Genomic DNA, 18,556 nt, shown 5'->3' with positions numbered 1-18,556 from the left:
ATAGAAGGCTTATATTTCTGGGGACGGTTGTTCGAAAGGCCTTTAGCTTAAACAGAGGATGAGTTAATAAAATGGAAAACATAATGATCTATATTTATCTACATATTGAGGTCAAGGACGCACTAATGCTAGCTGCCGCAAGCTGCCACTGCAAAATACAACAGTCCGCTGGTCAAACTCATACAAGTGCTCGCTTACTTTGACAAGTTTGCTTTGTTGACTCACGAACGAAATTTGTACTTTGACAAATTTTTTTATGACAAGTACACTCGTTCAAAATCAAGTATACTTGATTTTAAACAAGTGTACTTGTCATAGAAAAAAATGTCAAAGTTGGGCGTACAGACGAACAATTTAAACTTGTCACATAAAAACTTGTCATAGAAAACTTGCTCGTCTGTAAGACAAACGTGGACGACAAAATGATGTATATTTATCTACATGTTGTAATTTATATACTAACGTTAAGAATTCAAGCAACTTCATTGGTCGAGAGCCGTGATCTTTAAGAGGACAGATGCACAGAATGACGTAACAGAAAACGGATGAACAAAGAACGAATTTGATCACTGAGTCATCGCTTGTTTATTTTGTCAGCTAATCACATTTTAGCACGTGTCTTAAGCTAGCCAATAGCATTTCTTCAATCCTATAGATCATGTACGCGTGATATCTGCAAAATTTTTACTTTTCCCAAGTGTTGGGGAAAGCACAAAAAAACTATATGCCTGTTTAATTTCGGAATTTTCCCACTGGCTGAATCGATTTAGCGCTTAATTACCGCCTAGCTATATCTGGCTTAGTTACCCTACTGTTCATATAAAAATTGATCAGGTCAACGGAGTGCTCAAACAGTCTTGCCAGCAGAAACTATAGAAATTTATGGACCATAATAATATAACATTTGATCATCTCAATCAAAGTAAAATTCACTTGAATAAAGTCGGAACAAGCTTGATGGCATGGAAGCGGGACTAGGATAATAACTCCTCTGTTTCAGGCGATTGGTCCCAAGATGTAAAATTAACGTGTCGGGTTTCTTTGGCAATATTGGTTTCATATGATCATGTATGTCGAGGGTAGTAGCTATACAACCGGGGAGTGTTGCCACTAAAACTTTAGTATCGGACTTCGACATTTGAAAATTACGTATTTCTAACTACCTATGCCGTCGATTCTACTATCAATAAATGACTGACCATAAAACCATGGCTGAATGGTTTTTTCCTGTGACGCCCATTAGCTTTATTTGGCTTGTTAACTTAATTATACATAGTCCTCTATATCAATATCGGCCAAAACTGCTAGGAAAGCAAGGATACTACATCTTTGAATTAAAGCTATTATCAAAAAACTCTTTTTCACGTGTAGAAATTTAATAATGAAATACCTAAAATATAGCAATTATAAACGAAACTATAATCTTTCTCGCAATTTTCACTTCAAACAAAACCTTTCGACCCTCATACATATATTCATTAAGGCTGATTTTCACCTGTTATATTTCGTCGTATAAGTCAGCTGTCATATAATTCGTTGTAAACTTTGTCACTCGTTGCAACACGAAATCCGACATTGGAATTCCTTGTTGTTTTCACGTTTCATGATACAAATAATTTTTACCTCAAGAGGCTAAAGTCTACTGGAAAAGAATTGTCGAGTTAATCTTCGATAAAATTGAAAAACACTGATGGAAATTCATTAGACCATTATAAAAGCGAATATATTACTTAAATTATACCCGTTTATTAAATTATACGCGTTTTTTATATACGCACGTACATGCACGGAAAATTTTAAATGCTTCTAAATTTTTATTATTTAACATCTAGGTCCACAAGCGCATGCTAAAATATGCGGAAATCTAAGTTTTTTCGATTTATTTACTTAGTTTTTTCAAAAGTAACATGTATATATAAGGATTTAGACTTTTACGTGCGTGTACGTGCGTATGAAAACGCGTAAGTGGAAAGCTGCCTTAAGGATGTGTTTTAAGTTTTTTGTTTGTATATTCCCAACGTTAATTATTTTGTTTTATATACGAACCAAAGACCATTTGTGTTTTCACAACAACAGCAATAAAAATGGCGGGGAAATTTTCGAAACTCGTTATGTCAACTCTAAACGTGACATACGGAAAATACGCGCACTGTACCTCGGATGCAGTGGCGTATGAGTTCTACGAGTGTTTTAGTTCTCAGTAAAATACCCCATCCATATAATAATGCTTCATGTTTAATGTTTAACGTTCCAACTTATTGCGTATTAGGAACAAAATTTCGATCAAAATGAAAATATAAACAAATCGTGATAAGCGGAGCAGATTTATATCTCTTGGGCCGGTTGTTCGAAAAGGGTTTAGCTTAAACAGCGGATAAATTTAAAATAGAAAACAAAATGATTTATTTATTAAACTGCAACTGATCTCAAATATTTCGATGTAAATAGTTCAACCTTCAATAGCATTAATCTGAACACAGACCTTCGTTTTGCCCGCCTTAAAGGCGGACTTTGTTTCGCCGAAGACTGCATGGAATACTCGTTAACCGCCTGAGTCTGTTACCCGCATTACTTGTTATTTGCGATCTCTCTGGCCAAAATGGCGGACTAGGATAATAACTCCTCAGTTTCAGGCAATTGGTCTCATGCAACATGTAAAATTAACTTGTCGGGTTTCTTTCGCAATATTAGTTTCATGTGATCATGTATGTCGAGGGTAGAATCTATACAACCGGAAAATGTTGCTACCAAAACTTTAGTATCGGACTTCGACATTCTAAAACTATTTTGCTGATAGTCCCAGGCTTTTTTCCCCAATTACGTAATTTCTAACTACATATATACAGTCGATTCTAAACTATTAATACAGTTTATTTTATTTTTTAAATTCATTCTTGAGTTTATCCTCGTTAATTGTCCTATTAACGATTTAATATTTAAAATACTTGCATTTAGCCAGGCATTTAATTTGTAATGTATTCACATTTAAAATAATACTCGAATAGATAATAACAATAATTGAATAGCCTTATGGATTGCTTCAGTGCGTATGGCCAGCGGTAAATTAGAGGTGAATTCATGCAGCTTCTGCAGAATTCCATATTAATGGGGGGCGGACATTTGGGGGAGGGATTCTGGTAACTTCGACAGCCAAAGAAGCTTGCTCTAAATTCCTAGAAATTCGACAAAATTACTCCGCTGCAGAAGGCTGCAATTTAAATTTTTAGCCATACTTGCAAATATGGAAAATGACAAAAATGGACAATTTTTTTGAACAATGTTTTATCATGCGAACCGGTTTTTAAAACTGGCCAAATTTGAGGTAGTCTTTCTTTGAAAAACTTTTAAACGGAGTCTCAGATATTCCAACTAATCAGTACTTATATGAACTAATTACCACATGTAAACTGTCAAAATGCTGATAAACAAAGATACTGGAAGTCCTTTTGTTCCAGCGTTTAATAGTGGCGCTGAGTTATTACCATGAATGCCCTGAATTTCCACATTTTTTGAATTGCTCACCGTTGAAAGAACTTGTCTTTCTGTGGCATTGATTGGCTGATGGAATGAAGCGTTGGGTACACTCAAATTAGTTAAACGAAACGTCGGAGATGTTCCATTCGTAACACGTGAAGTCGCTTTTTGTACAACGCTTGCTGCCTGATTTCCCCCAGTCGTCTTGTTTGGGTTTAATACGCATATTGAGCTCTTACGCTTGAAGCTGGGAGTCGGGTTTACTTTGATATTTTGTACATTTGAAATTGTTTTATTCATTTTGCTGCTTTCCAGTTCCCGCGTTGTCTCGTTCATGTTCGGGTTCGGAACGCCTTCGTCGCTTGTCGTATTGTTTTTCTCCTCAATTGTTCCATTGAAGACTGAAGTTTTAGTCGAGGGAGATGTTGTATTTCCCTTGTTTGTATTCCCTTGTGCTCTTGGCTGTTTCTCGCTTGACATGCAACGAGTTGTGTTGTGATATGGCGGTTTTTCCGTTGCTGTTTGATTACCGGTTTTCCCAGTCGGGCTTTCTTTTGTAGGCGTTGTTGTATCTTTCGTTGTATTATCCTCAAACTTGGTATAGACCAAGGAGAGTGGTATTCTCTTCGCTGTGTTTCCGTCTGAAGAATGTCTGCACCATTCACCAATGTCTTTCTTCAACCGCGTAACGTTTGCCGTCGTGTTTAAACTGTCGTAAAAAAGAAAGAGTAAATTCTAAGCCTAAAAGAAATATGTCCGACTATATATTCATTGCTGGCAGACATCGTTGAGATCGAGCAAAAAATATCGAAAAAAATAGATAGACACAGCGTGGAGATTGTCGCTAGATTTGGTAGCTACAAACTTTAATCGGCATGAATTGCTAATAAGGTTGGCACCGAGTGATCCCGCCCTCATATTTTAGCCAATCAGCGCTTAGATTAGTTGTTGAAATAGAAATCCACCCTGCAGTTATATCTTTTGTTATTCTTAATGAGACTAGACGAAATTTTGTGTTTATTCTAAATCATAAGAACCATCATAAGAAATGACATAAATTTGAAGCTGAAATAGAGTGTTTTCCAAGGAATATTAAGTTGTAATGAAGTCCACTGGAGATACATACCAGCTTATAATTCTTTCGCATTCCTGCCGGCTGACAAATACGACCGCAACAGTTTCATTTCTGTCGCAAGCAGGAACAACCATCTTGCATATCATTTCTCGCACATCACTAAGACATTTTTCACTGATGTTATCAGAGACCCTCACGAGCCTTTCATGAAATGCGACCTGAGTTCTTGCTCGTTCAGTAAAATTACTCACCATCACCTATACAAGAAACCAAGAGTATTAATGCACGGACGGATCAAGGAATGTATATTTATTTATCTGGTAACCTTTCTATATATAAATTAAACCTAAGTGGGATGCACGAGTAATTAGCGAGGTTAGAATTTCACTTTCATTTTTACTACCGCAGTACCGCTATCATTGAGGGAACAGAAACCAATCAAGTTAACTGTTGAAGTTTTTCAGGCTTCGTGGTTAGGTCTCCCTCCGTGCGGAAATGTCCATTCCAGAAATCGAAATAATAAATACTTCGCCAGTGAATAAATTAGCGATCAGTTATAAGAATTTTATCTTCATCATCGTTATGTTATTTTGGATTCAGTAAAATCCAACAGTATCGAGGAAAAACAACAAGGTATATAGCGCATGGCAATGCAAGGTCGAAAGAAACTCACACTTTTTATGCTGCTTGGATTTTGCATTGCAAATGTTTTGTTTGACGATAAATGAAAAAACCAATTTGCGTTTTACCCCCTGTGAGCTCTTCTTGATTGATTTATGTGCTTCAAAAATTCTACACCAACCACAAAGGCATCTTGTCATGCATATAGTTTGTCTAAGTCGAAGTTCGTTGTATAGCAGCCTGCACGCGACAGGAAATGCAAAGAACTAAAATCGATGTACATTTGAGTATGTGATCGGAAGTAATTTACGGTTTCAACGCCTTGTTGATTTATTTTTAACACATTTAAGTGTGTTTCGACTTCTGTTGCAAATTTGCATTTCATTTTTACCCGACCACGAGCACAAATGAAATTATAAAGCGCTCGAAAACGATGCATGCGAGCTCGGAGGCCAAGATATTGAATTAGCTTCAACTTTTTGTCGTAAATTAACAGTAATAGTACGATAAGGCCCAAATATTAAATAATAATAATAATAACAAATGAAAGCGCTCGAAAACGATGCATGGGAGCGAACTCAGAGGCCAAGATATTGCATTATCCCCATTAACTTCAACGTTTTGTCGGAAAATGACAATAATGGAACAATAAAGCTCCAAATCATATAGAGCCGATAATAGAGCCAAAATCACACATTCCGATATATAATTATTCACGCTGCTTATATATTCACTATAGGAACTGGCCGCAGGAAACGGTACTGTAGTGGATTAGATTCGAAATCTCACCTTGTAGTTTCGCTTTGCACACGGTAATGGATCCTGAGGTATTACTTCTGGAAAACGCTCGCAAGTCAATCGTGGTCGTTTAAAGGCAGGCACAGGAAAAATCGATTCAGAGCAATTGATCATTGATCTAATAAAAATCTGCGCTTGGACATCACTTATTGCTTCGCAATCCTTTTCGGCTGTATTACACGACGTTTTGATGCCTTGTATATCTTGATAAATGAATTCATCGGTGCAATTTAACTGAAAGCTCCTTTTGCAAAAAAATTTTTTGATAGAGGCGATGCAAAAATTGGCCGAATGTCCTTTAATTGTGGTATTCAGGATATCAAACATGGTTTTTAGGATTGATCCAACTCGCGTTGAACCAGTGTTTGCAACAGAATGATTAAAACTGCATTCTCCTGGAAGCGGTTCTTTCGTACAACTATATCCACTAGCACTGAGATGAGCGTTCTGCAAATACCCAAAATTCTCTTCTGCTAATGATTCTCTTTGAAACACGAGGACGCAAAACATTGCGACCAGCAAAGTCGACGTCATGGCGAATCGCTTTGTGAATTTTCTCCGAAAAGCTCTTGTGAAAAGCTCCCGAGTCTTGACACAAGAGGAACAAGCCACGAATGAATCCGACGACTATAAGTGAAAAATTTGGCCACACCTTGGAAAACGATCTGCGCATGCTCGCGAGATTTGATTTCGCTTAATTATTAATCATCCACAAAGTGAAATGTGGTTTTGAAATGCTATTGACATCCGCTAACAGCTATAAATAGGGCAGAAAATCTAGTATAATCACTGCGAAATATTTTATACGAATGCTCGAATTCCCAATAAATATATCTGCTACAAGAAACTAATACGATCTGGTGGTGCAAATTTGGTGCAATTATTGATGTAAGGTGATGTAAGTAATGTCATATGCAGAGGAAACGAGAAAGGACGATAAAAATCATGTGGTGGCCGATATTAAACCAAAAAATCTTCTAGCTAGATTTCGTAGCTTCAATCTGACAACAGAATCGAAAGCCGGAAAATGCTACGCTGAATTTTTGCGATGACTTGCGATTCTACGCGATTCAAAAATTTGTGCACTCACTAAAATTTGCGACTTTAAAATTATTGCTCAACCCGTGCCTGCCTGCCCGACTCCTGCTAAACTCCTGCCCGTGTGCCCGCCACTATTTTAATATGTACAAACAAGGCATAGGCCTCTGCGGAGGTGATTGGAAAGATGTTTTCTGCTGTTCCAAGGCAAAGAATAGCTAATTTGAACAGCGGGGTGTCGTCTCAACTACAAAAGACATATGGTCTTAAACTGATGCTAGCTTATACATATTCGAATGTAAATTGTAAAAGTCAGGGAGGACACTATTAATAATAAATGTACAAATGTGTATTTCGTTTTTTGAAAGTGTGCTTAAATTGAGTTAAAACTATTGCCTGTCCGCCTTTGAAGTGGTTTTTTAAAACATCATTCAACAAAATATTTTAGGTCGTATCTTTTCCATTATCGCCAAGCAATCAAATTAAATCGAAGTTAATTTTGTTAAATATTTACGAAGGAAAGTCGTAACGATCGTAATCGCGACTTGTTTTGTAAACACGTTAATTAAACGAGCATTTTTCGTTTATTAGAACGACCACCGACGCTCTAAGATATGACTATCATAATATTGTATTTTTTATTCAGTTATATTATAGGAAAAAATGTGTAAATTTTAAAAAGCTGATCTCCCAGTTTTTTAATGCAATTTATCCGACCGCTTTCGGGTGCATTCTGATGATATTTAAAAAATGTGCGGCATACGTCAAGGTAACAAAGAAAGGTCATCAATAGCAGGGCTGTTAACATTTAACTACGCCTCTTTATCCATAATATTCTTTTCACTAAGTATTGCCTAACCAATATTTTGGTGCATATTGCTGGCTCAATTTCTAGTGAAGAGCGCGGTGGTTTCTGGTAATAAAATAGTGGTCAGAAATATGAATGAAATCCTTTGCATCCTGGTTATTAAATAGGTTAAAGTACTTGATATAAAGCCTTTTTGGTTTTTTTTATATGTGGTCCTAGTATTCTATTGGGTTCTTTTTGTCCCGTATCATGACGATCGCTCATAATCGTTGGTCAAAGTTAGCATAAATTATAACAAGCTACATCATATATCTCGTACTCTCCTACCTTACTTATCAATACTTCCTACTTTTAAACGTTTGAGAGGGGTTGTGCGACAGTAATATAAGGTCAATGACGCTTTCGTGCAGTAGCAGCCACATCACAAATCAGGAAATATTAAACAAGAACGGTCTTGTACTGAGTCTTTCACTTAAGTTACCATAGCCAAGAATAATGTTATTTTACTCACCTTACAGGGTCGTGTGAGGACAAAGACGGTAAAAAAGGCCGCACGTGTTATTATTGAGAAGTATTATACCCGACTTACGTTGGATTTCCACACAAATAAACGAGTATGTGAGGAAATTGCCATAATTCCAAGCAAAAGGCTGAGAAATCAGATTGCAGGGTAAGGAATATATCTCTACACAACCGTTTATTTCATTCGCACAATTTGATTGCACTGTTATCTTTGGTAATTGGAAAAAAATGAACGACCATATTGAAATATGTATTTGTTATGTTATTACCAAAGGTTTGTAACACATTTGATGAAAAGAATTCAGGGGGGACCTGTGCGAGGTATCTCAATCAAACTTCAAGAGGAGGAGAGGGAACGAAGGGATAACTATGTTCCTGAGGTACGTAGAAGGATGATTTGTATTTACAGACATAGAATGCCAATGCCTTGATAATTCAATTTTGTTAGGCCTTGGCATTGTTTAAATTGCATTTGACATGACCACATTGTGACCATATAAGCTAGTCCTATTCATTTGTTTTCATAAAAATGTTGGCATTTATGTTGATTGATCTTTCTTAGGTATCGGCAATTGAACAAGATATTATTGAGGTTGATCCAGAAACCAAGGAGATGTTGAAAGTCTTGGTAAGTTTTCATAAAAACCAATAAAAAAGCTATTACTGGCAGTACTCTTTCAGTTTCACTGACCAATTATGTTAAGAATAGAGCTTTCCCCTGCATGATGCGTGACAGTAGTTGATTATCAAGATCAATTTGAGTTGTGAGGCCATGTTCAGGAGCGATTTAATTTAACAAAGAAGCAAAAAGAATCGACAAGGTTTTCCTACAAACAAAATTGCTTCTAAACGGAACGATTATCACAACTCAAAGTTGCTTCATAATCAACTACTGTTACGCATAGTGCACTTAAAAGTTAATTATGAGTAAATGTGGTATTCTGTATTCATTATTTTCCCAACCATTCCAACCTTAGGACTTTGGAAACATTGCAAATCTTCAAGTGACGCAGCCAATCACAGCGACCACGAGTTTCCGTCCAGGTGGCTTTGGGGGACAACGATAAAAGTCTTCATGTATCAATTCACTATTGTAATAAAATCTTCTCAATAGTATCTTTTTGTCTTATGGTAGTTTTCAAAGTTAAAAACCATTTTTAAAAACCACTATTGAAGTTGAGACCAACATACGAAGATTTATGTTGTTTAATTAATTTAATTAAATAACCTCCTAAATCATCCAATTATTTACACCCAAATTTCTCATTCACAACTCTTCCTACATGCATGTAATCCTGAAATTGTATCATTTCATGCTGCCTGCATTATGTCACTTCATTATTTCAAAACCATTAACCTACAATCAAATCTGTTACTGCCAAAGAGCAGCGTAGTTTCCGTACAGTCCTACAGCCAATGGCCCGCCACCTGTGAAGAGCTTGCTGCCTGATGGATCATAACAATGTGTGTATATTGCAGTTGGGAAATACATTTCACCAAACAACGTATAGAAAAACTCATCACGGCGCTGGAAATGATGAAAAAGATATTAACAACAGAATCCTAGTCTTTGAAGACAAACAAGATTTTTTGTATACTCTATGCAGTGATTGTTGCAGTTTTTTTGACTCACCAACCATCCTTCTCCAGCTTTCAGTTGGCAAATTTTTCCATCTGGCTTCAGGATGTATCTGCAAGTTCTTAAATCCAGAAATGAACAGGTACCAAAGCCTGAACCAATTGTCACCACCTCGTGGTGAAACGAGAGAGAACGGATGCCTGAAATAAGAATGATGAAGAGGAATTGTATTCAGGAAAGGTTGAATGGTAAAAAATGTTAAAAATAGGCCAATACCTGCATCCTTTTCAATTGATTCCACTGAATAGAGAAATGATGATGGGCATCGCCCATCTAGCATGGTGACGTGTGATTGAGAACCAACTGCATACAGTGAATTACCAGGTTCCAGCGACAGACAGACGTTTTCTTGCTGGTAAGGTAAATCCACTGAGGAAATCTTTTCAAAAGAAATAAAAAGTGTTGAAACATTTACATTAAAGAAAGCAAAAGGAACTTGTTGTTTTCAGATCAATGTTTGGGTACCATATGAAGTATTTCACTCACTGTTGTCAGTCTATTTGCATCCCAAATATGAAGGATGGCTTTTGTGGATAAACTTGCTAATTCCTGTTTAAAGAATACATAGCAATCAATACCACTCTAATAATACCAGGTGAGTGGAACTAAAGCATACTTTTAATGTTGGGAAGCACAACTTACATTTGAAACAGGGTTGTACTGAATAGCTCTAAATCGTTCATCTGAATGAATACTTGTCAGGGACCTTACTGGAGATTTTATCAGCAATGAATCTGAGAAATCCTCTGTATTTGATTCGCTTCTTATGTCCCAAACAGCCAGACATCCATCACGAGAGCCTGCAAATAAAAAGCTTGAAGTTTATGATTGAAAACATAACTGATTAGCAGTAAAAAGTCAGTTTTAGTGCAAGATGACATTTGCTTCATATTTTGTAAATATCTTGGCATATAAAATTGAACTACCACTTGCTGTTTTCCCACGTTTCAACTCTGTACTACCTGTGAGAATTTTTTTATTGTGAACAAGCAGTTTACCTGTTGCAACTAAGTAATCATTTAACCACACAATGCTGAAAATCCAGTCTTTGTGCTCCTAAAAAGAACATTTGTTCAAGACCCAAATGTTTAGCCTGTACAAAAATCACCTCATCCACAGCATTGCCACAGCACTTACCACTCCCAGACACAACGGGTGAAACTCTGGTAATTTATAGATAGCAAGATCATTAGGGCTATCTCCACCAGTGGCAAGCAAAGTTCTTGATGGATTGATCTCAAGACTGTGTATACCACAGTTGTTTTCCAGTTCCATTGCTGTTTCTCCTTTGATCATTGGTATTGTGGATGATTTGCCAGAGCAAGTGTCCAAAATACAAAGCTTAAGGTAAATGATATGAGTTGCTTCAATGATTTGAGTATGACCTATTGCAATTTGTTTGTACAGCTGTATTCCTGTATTTCATGTGACCTATTGTAATTTTTGTACAGCTTCACTCTAAGCTTAAAATAAGGTGCAAGTGGTTTAGAATTTACCAAGTGAAATGGTTCTTACAAAGTGAAATGGAAATTCTACATCCAATAATATCTTTAGGAGATAAAGGCAAAACTGCTTTAATTGTAAATTAATGTAAATTAATTAAGCAACGACATTATCAATGTAGGATAATTGCCACATTCTATTATCACATTTCACCATCTTATGAGACTTTATCTGGTATTTCCAACCTACTTTATTGCATTTAGTTCCATACACAACATTTCTGTCATCAAGCCAATGAGAGGCGAATATCTTATCGATAGTTCCCATTGTAAAATCCTTAGCCCGAAAGACGTGAGGTAACCTTCTTGTAACGTACGATTTTAGTACTTTGTTTGGGTAAACGCCCCCCGATCGCTTTCTTTCTTGAATCAAACGAAACACAGAGTTTTTATAAGCCTTATTTCTGTCCTTTTCGCTCATCCAGAGCATACACGTACAGTCATCACCGCACGTGCAGTTCATCTCAATGTTTACAAAAAAATATGGCCAAATATTTTGGATCCCGAATTATTAGTGTGAGTTTCAAACGTTTTCGTGCATGGCAGAAACTCAGACCATGATGACACGATATGTCTCTTCGAGTACTTTTTACAGATCGCTATGCATCGTTAAACAAGAAATCCTCCTCGATTTATTGTTGGTTTAAAAATCAGCTTTTAACAAGGTCCTGTTTAGATGCCAGCTTCGCCATATATAACCTGCCGAAACGTCATAACAGATATTGTTGTTGTTCTTTTTAACACCCCAGCCCGATATTTAACCGGCTTTTTGTCTTTCAAGCGACGATTGCAACAAGTTAGCTTTAAATACGAGACGATACAAAGAAAACAAACGCAAAATTATGCGTAGTTTTGAATGTTTTGTTTATTGATCCGCTCGAATACGCTCGCTTTCGCACGCTCAACTTTTGAATGAGCCAATCAGAGCTTGCGATTTCCCGGAAGAAACGAAGGCGTCGTGACGTCACGGCCTTAATTATCGGAAAATGATCCATCGTGGTAAGAATATTTTGGAGAATCAGAACATTCGAGTTAAAACTTTATATAAACACTATTTCAATTTTTTAAAATTTCAGATAAAACTACTGCTGAAAGTTCTTGACATTTTTCCGAGATTCTGTTTTCATTTTGTGATGTTCCCCCTTTAGGAAACAATTCAGTTGCTGTGTGGGTGGTTAAATAGACGAAGTTTTCGACGTCACTATGGATCAATGACATCAGCAATTGTCATAAACGACCAAATTCCTTGACTTTGAAAGTTGCGCTTCATTTTTTAAAAAAAAAATTTAAAAAATGATGACCATTATCACAACTGGTCAGCCGTTCTCAGGCCAAACCAGCTGAAACTGGTCGGATAAAACTCCTTGTGTCTTCTTTTCACACATAACTATTTTAATCTGCATTTACGTAGATCGAAGTGAAGCCTCACTAAGATAAGCGAGCCTAATTGGCTAACATTTAGACACTTGAAGGACCTTAAGTGAGGTTGATTTAAATTATTTTTTGCGGTTTTATTCGCTGTTGTTCTCAAAACCCGTACTTTTGCCTTCTGCCGTTTTATAGAGAGCTAAATTTCTCTTTACCTGGGCATTTTTTCTAAAATAGATCGGCTAGACTTCGTACCCAAAACGGTTATTGTTATTTTCCAAACGAGACAAAGAGAGTTCCCTTTCTACCACCCACTCTGCCTACTTAAACACACCCAATCAAAAGCACACAGTAAGACGACGATAGTCGACCAACATGTGATTTTAAATTGTTTCATAGGATTTATATTTCATCTTCAACAACATTGGCTTGTTATTATTACTTTTTAATTCGCATCTGTCAGTGTGTACTATAAACATGTTTGAATTGCTCTCGTGTACCTACGTCATACAATGGTCTACCAGAACATTCGTCGACCTCTACAAGCCCCACAACCTTTTTCCGTCCCCTAGACGAGAGAGTGGGACAATTGGCAAGTTCTTAATTATGGACGCCATATTGCAAAATGAGCGAACGCAATAGCGCTCTACCATACCCAGTAAAATGGTAAAAATTAATTCGGTTTTTTTTCTGTCGTGTTTTCTCAAATTGGCGTGCGCAATTACGTACCATCGCGTGATGTGAAAAATAACTCTTAAATGACTTCAAAACAATTTCAATTATTTCTCATATTTACGTCTTTGCGTTGTGGATCAATTGGCACCATCAAACACGTCTTATTGAAGTATTTCCACAAAGCCTGATGACTTATCAACCATCCTAAGACCGTCATACTAAACATAGTAAAAGCATGTTAATGCTTTGCGACATTCCGTTTTTTTATGTCGAATTCCACTGGTGCGTAATTTGATTTGCTTGCTGTGGGGGGGGAGGTGAAACCTCGCAGCCGGGGCTTTCTCTCCGTTGAAAGCTGTGGTGTCTAAAAAAGTTTCAATCTGCTGACGCCGTTAATCCTCGGAACACTGCAGTTTTTGCTTCGACTTGCTTCGAATTTCTTCTTTTGACAGTTGTGAACAAATGGCTTTGAACAACACGATCCAAGTGTTTCTTGCCTGCATGCCCGCACTTTCGACTGCCCGAGCTCCTCCCGCCCGAATCAAGATAGGAAAGTTATGATTCGCCGAAACACGAATAACAACTGCCTTAAATAGAAAAAATTACACTTCTAGACGATTTCTAATTTAGTCTATAATAAATAACCATAATTGGAGTTAAAACTCTGTGAGAGTCTAATCCAATCCTTTTCAGGTCATTGTAAACTTGCTTGGCCATACCTCGTTCTTGGTCATGACGAAATAACGACCCTAAATGTTAGTTGAAGACATGCAGGTGATGCAGGTTGATAGGAAACGGTCTGTCACGATCAGCCGGTTTATAGTCAACGTTGAATCTTTAATAGCACCATCTGGTGAAGGAATGAGTGATTTCTATGGAAAAAATAAGTGCACTTACAAGATTAACTATGAAAATAATCCCTCTGGAAGAATGAGGTCATCGTAATATATATTTACAATTTTTACAATTTACAACTATTTACAAATATATCTTTATCTATATATATTTTTTAAAACGAAATTTTGCGAGCCTAAAGTTGAACGAGCCTACTAAAGGAACCGACAGAGATTGCCATTTTTGCATCCCAAATATGTTACTCTGGTTACTCCAAAGAGATACGCCATCGTATGAAAAGCTCCTTTTCATAAATTCAGTATTTGGTTTTGGCTAAGTCTGTATCACCATTTCGCAAATCAATATGAAATAGAACAATCACTGATCTTAAGAAACATTTTTAAATTATTGTCTTTTAAATTAGGTGCAGCGAGATTATTTAAAATTTGAATATGAAATTTCACTAGCATTCATATATTCAGATTTTCCGGGGGGGAGCCATAGGGCAATCATGTTCTCTGTACCTCGGCAATTCATCTGCGTAATATGGCTTCCATCCGGTGTGATAAATTTCACGTTATTTCTCCTAAACGGGGAATGGGTGATTTGCGATAATAAGATTTTTCGTATCTTAGATATAGAAGGTAGTTTTTATATTAGTTTTTAAATGAGGTAGTTTTTCGTATTGACGATCTAAAAAAAATACGAAATTTATCTGCGAGATAGGTACAGACCTGTACAATACATAAACAAAACCCTTGTGAAATATTAACAGGTCAAAAGTTTATTATAACATGTTAGAAAAAAATATCTTGCAGTTAATCGCGATGTATTTTCCGTTTTCCCTTTAATCTCCCTTTGGATTGAACTTGTTCAAGACTTCAAGCCCCAAATATCTTGTTTTTATGACACATTAGTCAGCTCATTTGTTTGACTGTGTTTACATATCCTTACATATCAGGCAACAGTTGAACACTTCAGCGTATTTCCGATACAGAAATCTCGCCATATCTCTTCAACGCAAACACTAATCCGTTGATAGGTCTTGCTCGAGGTCAAATATGCTCGGTTACACAAAGTCTGTTTAGTTGCAAACACACAAATCAATATTCGTCAAGCGATCACTCAATTAGGTGGCGTTTCTGTATTCACTTCTCGCTGACGATTGTGTGATAGAGATTTAGCTGCAACTGTCGATTCCCGCATTGCGCTGTCACGCATTTTGTTAAACCAGATGTCTTGTTGAGTCATTAATTTCCTCGCACAAGTGTCGTATTTCACACCGAACAATGCCTGGCCCGATCGTCGGATTATTAGCTAGTCGAGTTGAGTTGCGTCGAGAACCAACACTCAAGCGACTAGTGCTTGTATTCGACTGACGCGCATCGCGAGGACGCACGGCACGGATCTTGACGCAACTTCAAAATTCTCATTCGCATAATCCGCGCGAGTTTATAAACTAACTGGTGTGACATCGTTAAACAACGACCGAAAGAAAGATCATTTGTCCCACGTACGCTTGTGTGTCAAATTGTAACCGTCCCAAGAGAGACTTTGTGGTTACCAATTAGCATATTTTCCGTCAAGGAGGAAAATATTCATCGCAATTTCCACCCGGAATTCGACGCATCAATAGCGCGCGTTTTGTGAATATGATTTGCGCAAAGTTAACCAAGGTTTCGTGGTTTCTATTTATATTCCTGACATGGACTGTTTCTCCGATACGCAGTGCGGTAAACAAACAATCCCGTAGAATACGACGGTCTGGGTAAGTCACTTACAACTTACTGTATACGCTTTAACTATGTCAGCCAGCAAGTCGCGAATACTTTTTTCATTTGCGTTGAATAAAGAGCTACTGTAATTCATCGTGGGGGCGCTATTTCGCCTAGACAACATTTACATTGAGACCCACCGATTACGATTTCCATATGCTCATTGCTCACAGCGGGGGCCAATATAAGATAGCCGACTGTTATTTAACAAGATCGCGATGAAATCCGGTCTTTGGAGCTTACCTTCTGATTGTATTATGAGTCCCTCCTAACTTTTTTCGTGCGTTCTCCTCAGTTCTTCCCCTTCGCTGCGCATACTCCATCGCGATGTTCCTAAGCGTATTAGGACGATACAAGCGATCGGGCCTTCCCTGGATGTTTCATTTCGATTTTGGCGCGGGTGCGTGGCGCGCCGCTCAAAACATTATCCCCACAGCAGGAGTGGTGTCTGCAAAAAAATAGCCAGAATTTAAGGAAAGAGTTCGTTTTAAATCCTTACAACAGTTTACGTGCAGGAGAAAATGGTTATCGGGATTAAAAAGATTTAGGGCTGATTAAAAAAAACGGCGCTGAGGTTCTTTACTTTTGACCTCTGGATGGAAGATTTTTTCTTAATTCTTATCCATCTTCCGTCTACAAAAACGATTTGCATTCCTTGTTTCGCGGGAAAATTATCACCTCGAGCAGCGAACAAGGGAGCGGTGCTGGGTATGGTACAGAATCCCCAATTCCTTAGGTAAACAAACGGCACTTCCTTGCAACGACTGGTCGAAGAAATATTACGAAATACGACGACCCCAGGGGCTGTTTCAGCCAAAGACTGAAAAACGACTAAGAAAGACTAAGAAAGGTTTTTCATACGATGGCGCTAAAATTTGGAATTCTCTGCCTATAGATATGCGTAATTCGGATACATTGATAAATATTCAAAGAACGAATTCGTGCTCACAGATAAAACTCCTTCACGCATATATCTAAGTTTTTTATTTTCAATTATTTTATTGACACATGTGTTTGCTCACGTGGTGTATTGTAGCGTGATGTATGTAGTATGTACTATGTATGTACTATGTGGTATTTAGTTAATTGTGTATACGTTTTTGTTGTTGTTTTTTAATGTAATTCACACGCTCCTCGTGGAAATCAGCATAAAGTTGACGAGGCTGGCGTGTGACTCAAATAACGTTTTACTACTTCTACTACTATCTGCGGATATCCGGATTTTGCGTCTCTTTTCAGGCCAAACGTGTGCGGTGGACAAAACATACAGTGTTGTCCGGGTTGGCAGCCTGCAGGTGGTCAAGGATTGTGCATTCAACGTAAGTCAGACGAGTTGTGTTACACCATAATATGCATTGTAATCAATCCCCCCTACAAAAAAACCTCGCAATATTTGTCCGTTTCGTTTTCTTCTCTTCACATTTTGTTTGCGAAAGACGTGCGATTCTACGGCAATATACTGAGGAGAATACCAGCACCCTTAGATCGATTGAAAGGCCGCATTCTGCGCAGTTTTGATACTAAAATATATATTTTACACGATAATCCACTCTGTCATCGGACCGACTCGATCTTGTCCTGTAAAGCTCTTAACCTAAAACGTCACGCATTTATACCTAAAAAAACCCGCAGAGCTATGGTGTAAAATAAGATTTGATTTCACACTACAGCTATCCTCAGTCGTCGCCAAGGAGATCAGAGGGATCTTCTTACCATAAACTACATAATACCTCATTAAGTTAATGCTATTCTGGAGTTGAAAGACAATACATCAATATTTTCTTCACGGGTTTCGCAAACTTCACTATCCTGCTGCTTTTGCGGACAGATGGAATTTCATGAACCCAATCACTGCGCTTTATCAATTTCAACATCTCGAAGCTTTCTCTCAGAGTTTCAGACATTATGACGTATTTTTTACGAAACTAAAAACTTTAAATGTATTTCAGTATTTATTCGGCAATCAAATGCGCCTTATTATTTTTTCATCCAAAGCCGACAGGTTTTTGCCTCGAAAGCTCGATTCGTGAAATAATTTAAGGTGTATGTCCATTTATCGGCTCAGTATTATTCTGTGTTAACGGGAACCTGTGATGTTTTTGGGCCCGATCGAACCGCAAGTTGCTTTCTCACAGAGATAATGACATTATCAGATGGATGATAACCATTATTTTGTAACGCTAACAAGTAGCCATTATCCTCTTTTAAATTTAAATATTTCGCTTGTTTGAAACGGTAATAAATACCCTGTAATGAATTAAACTAATGAAGGTCGTATTATTAAGGGCACGCTAATTGATCAATTGATAGGAATTACTCTAGAACGAATTTTATGCCAAGATGTGCGCCAGTGCATGCTCGCGTGAAAACCTCCTGTCTTACACCAGTTGACTGTAATAGGATCTGTATCAAGAAAATCTGTTGCTT

General features: G+C 37.4%; 4 protein-coding genes across 4 annotated transcripts in view; 2 read left to right on the top strand and 2 right to left on the bottom strand.

Moving 5' to 3' along the window:
• Positions 1 to 2,431: 2,431 nt before the first annotated feature.
• LOC114522566 lies at positions 2,432 to 6,565 on the bottom strand. The gene is made up of 3 exons (XM_028543285.1): positions 5,960 to 6,565; positions 4,601 to 4,806; positions 2,432 to 4,183 (listed from the first exon to the last, which is right to left on the bottom strand). Exons 1-3 carry the CDS (start codon positions 6,500 to 6,502, stop codon positions 3,394 to 3,396), a joined length of 1,539 nt encoding a protein of 512 aa, XP_028399086.1. The 5' UTR covers positions 6,503 to 6,565; the 3' UTR covers positions 2,432 to 3,393.
• Positions 6,566 to 8,063: 1,498 nt separating this feature from the next.
• Positions 8,064 to 9,503, top strand: LOC114522725 (40S ribosomal protein S17-like). Its single transcript, XM_028543467.1, has 5 exons — positions 8,064 to 8,082; positions 8,292 to 8,484; positions 8,611 to 8,716; positions 8,899 to 8,964; positions 9,314 to 9,503. The coding sequence occupies exons 1-5, from the start codon at positions 8,064 to 8,066 to the stop codon at positions 9,401 to 9,403; spliced, it is 474 nt and encodes a 157-aa protein (XP_028399268.1). The 3' UTR covers positions 9,404 to 9,503.
• Positions 9,504 to 9,539: 36 nt separating this feature from the next.
• On the bottom strand, positions 9,540 to 12,363 carry LOC114522657 (DDB1- and CUL4-associated factor 12-like). The gene is made up of 8 exons (XM_028543392.1): positions 11,668 to 12,363; positions 11,113 to 11,316; positions 10,974 to 11,031; positions 10,618 to 10,775; positions 10,462 to 10,524; positions 10,192 to 10,354; positions 9,970 to 10,115; positions 9,540 to 9,864 (listed from the first exon to the last, which is right to left on the bottom strand). Exons 1-8 carry the CDS (start codon positions 11,938 to 11,940, stop codon positions 9,709 to 9,711), a joined length of 1,221 nt encoding a protein of 406 aa, XP_028399193.1. The 5' UTR covers positions 11,941 to 12,363; the 3' UTR covers positions 9,540 to 9,708.
• Positions 12,364 to 15,623: 3,260 nt separating this feature from the next.
• The window catches only part of LOC114522453 (fibrillin-2-like), a 28,222-nt gene continuing 25,289 nt past the window's right edge, over positions 15,624 to 18,556 (top strand). The window contains exons 1-2 of the mRNA XM_028543137.1: positions 15,624 to 16,122; positions 17,369 to 17,448. Coding sequence (XP_028398938.1) covers positions 16,007 to 16,122; positions 17,369 to 17,448 — 196 coding nt within the window. The 5' untranslated portion in view covers positions 15,624 to 16,006. The remainder of the gene's footprint in view (positions 16,123 to 17,368; positions 17,449 to 18,556) is intronic.

This window comes from Dendronephthya gigantea, unplaced genomic scaffold (assembly GCF_004324835.1).
Source record: "Dendronephthya gigantea isolate DGI-Jeju-01 unplaced genomic scaffold, DenGig_1.0 000023F, whole genome shotgun sequence".
In the NCBI taxonomy this organism is placed as follows: domain Eukaryota; kingdom Metazoa; phylum Cnidaria; class Anthozoa; order Malacalcyonacea; family Nephtheidae; genus Dendronephthya; species Dendronephthya gigantea.
The sequence above is the reverse complement of the archived record's forward strand: the minus strand, read 5'-3'. Positions and strand labels throughout refer to the sequence as shown.

Coding starts and splice junctions, on each gene's coding strand:
- LOC114522566 (XM_028543285.1), bottom strand. CDS start 6,502: ATGACGTCGACTTTGCTGGTCGCAATGTTTTGCGTCCTCGTGTTTCAA. Junction 4,807..5,959: donor GTGCAAAGCGAAACTACAAG/GTGAGATTTCGA, acceptor TTTCTTGTATAG/GTGATGGTGAGTAATTTTAC. Junction 4,184..4,600: donor TGCGAAAGAATTATAAGCTG/GTATGTATCTCC, acceptor TTTTTACGACAG/TTTAAACACGACGGCAAACG.
- LOC114522725 (XM_028543467.1), top strand. Junction 8,717..8,898: donor GGGATAACTATGTTCCTGAG/GTACGTAGAAGG, acceptor GATCTTTCTTAG/GTATCGGCAATTGAACAAGA. Junction 8,965..9,313: donor AGGAGATGTTGAAAGTCTTG/GTAAGTTTTCAT, acceptor TTCCAACCTTAG/GACTTTGGAAACATTGCAAA.
- LOC114522657 (XM_028543392.1), bottom strand. CDS start 11,940: ATGAACTGCACGTGCGGTGATGACTGTACGTGTATGCTCTGGATGAGC. Junction 11,317..11,667: donor ATGGAACTAAATGCAATAAA/GTAGGTTGGAAA, acceptor ATTTACCTTAAG/CTTTGTATTTTGGACACTTG. Junction 10,525..10,617: donor AGTACAACCCTGTTTCAAAT/GTAAGTTGTGCT, acceptor TTCTTTAAACAG/GAATTAGCAAGTTTATCCAC.